This window comes from Bombus impatiens, unplaced genomic scaffold (assembly GCF_000188095.3).
Source record: "Bombus impatiens unplaced genomic scaffold, BIMP_2.2 scf_0136, whole genome shotgun sequence".
NCBI lineage: Eukaryota > Metazoa > Arthropoda > Insecta > Hymenoptera > Apidae > Bombus > Bombus impatiens.
This window is the reverse complement of record NT_176555.1, coordinates 2,970,056-2,975,853: the sequence shown is the minus strand read 5'-3', so window position 1 is coordinate 2,975,853 and position 5,798 is coordinate 2,970,056. Positions and strand designations below refer to the sequence as shown.

Sequence of the window (5,798 nt, the reverse complement as noted above, 5' to 3'; positions counted from 1 at the left end):
CTTTTCGTATCTTTAATGGTTTATAAGATATTTATGAAATAGCATAGAGATTACTTAATTTTTTGCTAAATCGCGATAAGTTAAAATTTCGATGAAAATCGTATGAATGTAAATACATTGCTTTGTCAGTAATTTGATGTACGCCATGCTAATTGAAGATTAATATCTCAAATTAATGTTTCGAAATTAATCTAGCAGCGTTATCGTTCCTAAATCATCTACATACAGCAGATATCATCACAACGAAGTATTACACGATGACTTTGGTATGATTTGAAGAGGATATCATCGCGTTTGGAGATGATCCAAAAGCAGTGTCTTTCTTCTGACAGAAGCCACTTGTTTTGCATTTCGTCCTATGCTGACTGCGCGTGTGTAATTTGTCACGTTCTTTTCAAAAGAAGGTATAATATACATATGCAGTCGCAATTAATAGGAAGCGTTTGATCGTTTAACCTTTTCGCTGCGATATTCCCGCAACAGAAAGCGCTTTGGCGTACGGGTCGAAGCAATTTATCAAATCGTTAAAATGTCTCCACTTCAAACGGACTGTATACATCACGCGATGCAACATTGGAAACCGTTTCGTTTTGTCTATTTTGAAACTTCTTTTTTATTTTCTACCGTCCAGAAGCTGTTGGCCCAGTTACGTAGCAAGAAGGTTAATTGGTTTATTTTATTATTTATTCTTTCTACTATTTTGTCCTTGTTATTAATGTAGTTCATAGCTTTCTGCTTTTATTATTTAATTTTAGACTGCGCATTGCATTTATAGACAATTTAAAGACATAAAAGTACACGGATTGTACGTGAAATGCTAAAACATATAATATATATAAGGTAAAATGTAATATATAGAATATATTCGCTATAAGATATAGTAAATAAAATATATTTCAATTTAAATTTTATTTCTTTAATTGTGTTTATAAAAATATGAATTGTCTCATGAAAATCCGCAACTACTTCTTACTATTTGAAGTCCTTTCTATCCACAATTTGTATCTTTATCATATCTTCGATCGATCAGATATACAAAATATACAAAATATAGCAAGTATCGCTTTGATATTTCATCGATTGTTTATGAAAAAGGAACGTGTAAATAATTACGCAATGATTCACCCAAATAAATTCGCACCACCGATGCAACTTCGATAAGTAACAATATCGTCAGGTGAAATTCGAAACTGCGAAACTGTAGTTTGAGAATTGCATATTATGCAAAATTAGAATGCTGGTTAAGCTGATTAATATTCGGCTTACTTTATATTCATTGGAGCGAAGGTTCCAAAAGTGTCAAGATCAACTAGTCAATACAAGTATTTCTTATATTCGTATAATTTCAACAGTTTCAATACCTTCATTAAGGAATCAGCATGAATGGCGCAAATGTCTACCTTTTTGTTCTTTTAATTTCATCGTTGGAATATTTCATCATCAGTTCCCCTCGGACTTTCGTTGTTGAAACACCTAGTGGACCTGTTCGTGGTTTGGTGTTGCGCACAGTATGGAATTCAGTCAAATATTCTTCGTTCAAAGGGATTCCCTATGCGAAACCACCCCTTGGTGACTTGAGATTTAAGGTGAATTTAAGTAAAACACTTCTTCTTTTTCCGAGTGTTCTTGATCTCACTTCCATTGTTGATTACAATACGAAACTCGAACCAAAAATATCGAAATAAAAATCATATGAAAAATAAGTATCTCTTTAGGAGGGAAAAATAAATATTTCTTGCATTTAACAGTGATTTCCACTTACGGACAGAATGCTTCAGTGATATTCCATATAATCGTTTCATTTATTTTGATTATTGCAGCCTCCGGTTCCGAAAGAACCATGGAAAGGTGTGTTAAATGCTTTCGAAGAGGGCAATATGTGTCCTCAGTCGGATTACGTGACGAGCGTATTTAGTGGTCACGAGGATTGCTTGTATCTGAACGTGTATACTCGTGAGGTAATTATTGTTTCAATCTCGTAAAGATTTGATAATAAATAATTTCGATAAAGTTTGCCGAGTTTCTGGACCAAAGACTTTAGAAGATACAATCGTTATTAATAGATGATATTCAAGGGTAAAGTAAGATTGAGACCAGTTATGGTGTGGTTATACGGTGGTGGCTATATGTCTGGTCATTGTAATTCGTCCTTATACGGACCTGATTTCTTTATGGAAGAAGATGTTGTTTTGGTCACCTTCAATTACCGACTTAGCGTTTTAGGTATTATTATTACAAACGATATTTCTTCGTTTGAAATTAATTTTTTATGCTTGCCTAATTTAGGCAGCTTTTAGTTACTTCGTAGAATATTAATTAATCTTCCAGGATTTCTGGCGCTAAATCATCCGAACGCAACGGGTAATGCTGGTTTAAAGGATCAACAGTTGGCTTTTCAATGGGTACAAAGCAATATTGCCGCGTTTGGGGGCGATCCAGAACAAGTGACAATTTTTGGGGAAAGTGCTGGCAGCACTTCCATCGGTTTTCACATGTTATCTGAACGATCCAGAGGTATATTTTTAAAATATTCGCTATTCTTCTAGTTTTTCTTGCTTTGGATTTTTATTTCTTGTTTTACATCGTTCACTTTTTCAGGACTGTTTCGTCGATCGATTAGCATGAGTGGCACACCGTTGTGCCCCTGGGCGTACCATACACCGGAACAGATGATTCATAATGCTTATAAACTCGCTGGCTTTCTTAATTACGTACCTAAGAGCAGGGATGATTTGTTGAATTATCTTCGTCACGCACCTGCGATCAAACTTATAAGAGCAGCGGAAAAAGTTGACCTGGTAATTAATCCTACTAATACTGGATTGATTACTTGGAAATTTTAATATCGTCACATATTAATTCAAATTCCATGATTTCCTATATTTCTAGAATATATTGCCATTTCGACCGACTATAGAAAATCCCGATATAGATCCTACCAACAGCTCGTTTCTAACAGAATGTCCTATAGCAAAATATCATAATGGAGACTTCTATCATCACGATATGATGTTGGGTTACACTCGCAACGAAATTCTTCTCTTCCTAGGTCGTAAGTATCACGATTATCTTCTAATAATTGCGCTATATTATTATAGCGTATGATACTAAATACACTTACGTTTGACACGTTTAGCGCCAATAGGAGTGGCAAACATGATCGACTGGGCCAGAAAGTATCTCCAGAGCATAAATACATATAATGAGAAGTATACCAAAGAACCAATAACACTATTCGCGCAAATTATATGCAATTTTTTTAACACCAGTTATGATAAGCTGGAGAAGGTAAAAATGATTTCTTTTTAGTATCTCTATATAACAATAGTCTTTCTTATCTTTTTGTAATAATATCGTTAACATTTATAGATCGCGATGGATATACTCTTCTCTGGCCCCATAGATCTGACTCAAAGGTTAATTACTACGCACAATAAGGGTCACTCTACCTATTATTATAGATTATCGTATCAATCAAAGTACTCTTGGCACGTAGTTGATCACAATCCATTGAATGGTACATTTTTAAAAATACATACTATGACGTTACATATGAAGAATAGAATAGAAACGTAGAAACAAAATAGAAAATATAAAGAATGGTATTTCTGGAATTGATTGAGAGTTCTTTCAGGGACTGCTCATTTTGACGATGTTGGATACATATTCAATTCAAAGGCACTTCGTGCACCTACAAATCCGAGACATAGATTCAATCGATTCAGAAAAAAGATGGTGAAGCTGTGGGCTAATTTCGCCAAATACGGGTCCGATTAATTAGAAAATAAAATAGATACTTAATTACTTATACTATTTTATATATTTATACTATATATTAATAGTATCGTACTAATACTATTCAGAAAAATTTTATATGTTGTTATTTTCTCAGAGATCCTACTCCAAAGAATCATAGTCGTTCGCATCTCGAGGTCAATTGGACAAATTCTGGGCACGATGGTCTTCAACTAGACATTGATACAGTTTCCACGATGCATAAACGTTTGATCGATGCAAACACTGAAAGTTTCGAAAGATTGTACTACAGGATACTGCCATTGGTTTCGTCTTGCGTGAACAAGCCTATAAGGTTTTTAAATTGTGTCTGATATTGTTGTATATTGTTACGTTTAATAAAATTAAGAAGAAAAGCTGTGTTCATCTTTTCGAGTTTCTTTCAACGATTATTAAAGCTCAGAACGATAATCAAAATTTTGTCGAGTGTCGTTAATATAATATTAGGACCACAAACGAAATCTCGATATTGCAACATGAAAAACATATTTTGATGAGTCAGGAAATAGTCTATCTTAAATTCCAACAGAAGAACACTAAAAAGATAGCATTTATATGCCTAGCTTATCTTTCAGATAGTAATTAACACAGATACATATAGAAATAAGGTATAAATTTTCATGCAAATGAATTTAGATAAACCATGCACAAACAACGATATCGAAATTCATTTAAATTTATGTATACCGTTCAAAATAATTTGAAAGTAATTTGAAGAAAGAAAAGAAATCAGAAGAATAGAACTTATCTTTTTCGACCAACGACTTCTCATTTAACATTTCTACCGTGCAAATCTCAGAGATGCTGACAAAATTCATTATCTGGCTGGTAAATTCCGCCAATCTTATCTCGGCAGATATACAAACTCAAATAAAACCATAGAAACAATGTCACATATTTTATGTATTCTTTTAACAACAACAATTATAATTCTTATCCGTGAATATTTCTAAACTTTAGTTAGAAGTTCTACGTACGATATCTATAATGGATTTTTAATAGCACGACACAAGCTGTCACGTGGAAACAGGAAAATACCTATAAGAATGTGTACATCGTCTTAATAACTCGAAATCAACGAAGAATGTGGCGTGAAATTCTTTGCTAATAATTACTCGGCTAAACTCGTTTCGATATCTTTCCTTGTGAAATAGACTAGACGCATTGGGTAACCATTCTCACGCGACCAAACTGTTTCTCTATACGTATGTATTTCAAAGAATGGATCTTGAATATAATTGGAAAATAATTTGATACAGCGATACAATTAACAAATTTTAGGTAAATCATACATTTCGTAAATTTTAGGTAAATTTTAGGTAAATCCAACTGGCTTAAAGAAGACAGAATTGCTTTTCATGATTCATCGAATTTACGACAGACGAGATACGCGTGAAATGTATAAGATTTATAAAATTGATAAAATAAACAAGATCTATAAAAACGTGGAAATATATAAAAAACTCAGAATTTTTGACGTCAGACGATATATTTATTCGAGCATAATTTATATTAAGTGATACGAACAGATTGTGGCGGTCCAAAGAAAAGAGTTTAAGCACATGTGTTGGCCGCATAACCTGCGAAACGACGTGCGAGGCCAAGACGTCGTAAAAGAAAAAACCCTGGCCAGGACGTCGTAAAAGAATAAACCCTGGGACTTGCAAAAATGCGCAAGGGCTTTCGATAATAAAAAAAATCGTTTGCCCACCAATAGAAAAGAAAGCTTTCTCTTTCGGGGGCAACCTATATAAAGGGAAATGAGGAAAAACTCGAGACAGTTACGGACGATTAGTCACAATCAGTCAGTCAAATTTACAATGTAGGCGCAGTTACACGCGGTATCGCATGTGGTGAGTAAAGTCGAGTCGAAGGCGAACAAACGAAAAACAGTACCAGCACGGTCCAGGTAACGCGCGCTAATAAGATTGTGAAATCCGTCTCATAATAGTAATAAACTCGTTTTCAAATTGAAAAAAGTATTTCTTTGGTACCCTACACGT

The 5,798-nt window shown here is 34.0% G+C and overlaps 1 protein-coding gene across 1 annotated transcript; it reads left to right on the top strand.

The window, feature by feature from the left end:
• The first annotated feature begins 1,222 nt into the window (after window positions 1–1,222).
• Window positions 1,223–4,151, top strand: LOC100746210 (cholinesterase 1-like). Its single transcript, XM_003487067.4, has 10 exons — window positions 1,223–1,586; window positions 1,821–1,958; window positions 2,064–2,223; window positions 2,329–2,514; window positions 2,599–2,798; window positions 2,890–3,052; window positions 3,137–3,288; window positions 3,370–3,517; window positions 3,635–3,767; window positions 3,893–4,151. The coding sequence occupies exons 1-10, from the start codon at window positions 1,380–1,382 to the stop codon at window positions 4,107–4,109; spliced, it is 1,704 nt and encodes a 567-aa protein (XP_003487115.1). The 5' UTR covers window positions 1,223–1,379; the 3' UTR covers window positions 4,110–4,151.
• Window positions 4,152–5,798: the final 1,647 nt, after the last annotated feature.

Bases quoted from the DNA above. Each gene is read 5' to 3' on its own strand.
- LOC100746210 (XM_003487067.4), top strand. From the start codon at position 1,380: ATGAATGGCGCAAATGTCTACCTTTTTGTTCTTTTAATTTCATCGTTG. The intron at 1,959-2,063 runs GTAATTATTGTT...CGTTATTAATAG, and splicing joins TGAACGTGTATACTCGTGAG to ATGATATTCAAGGGTAAAGT. The intron at 3,768-3,892 runs GTCCGATTAATT...TTATTTTCTCAG, and splicing joins GCTAATTTCGCCAAATACGG to AGATCCTACTCCAAAGAATC.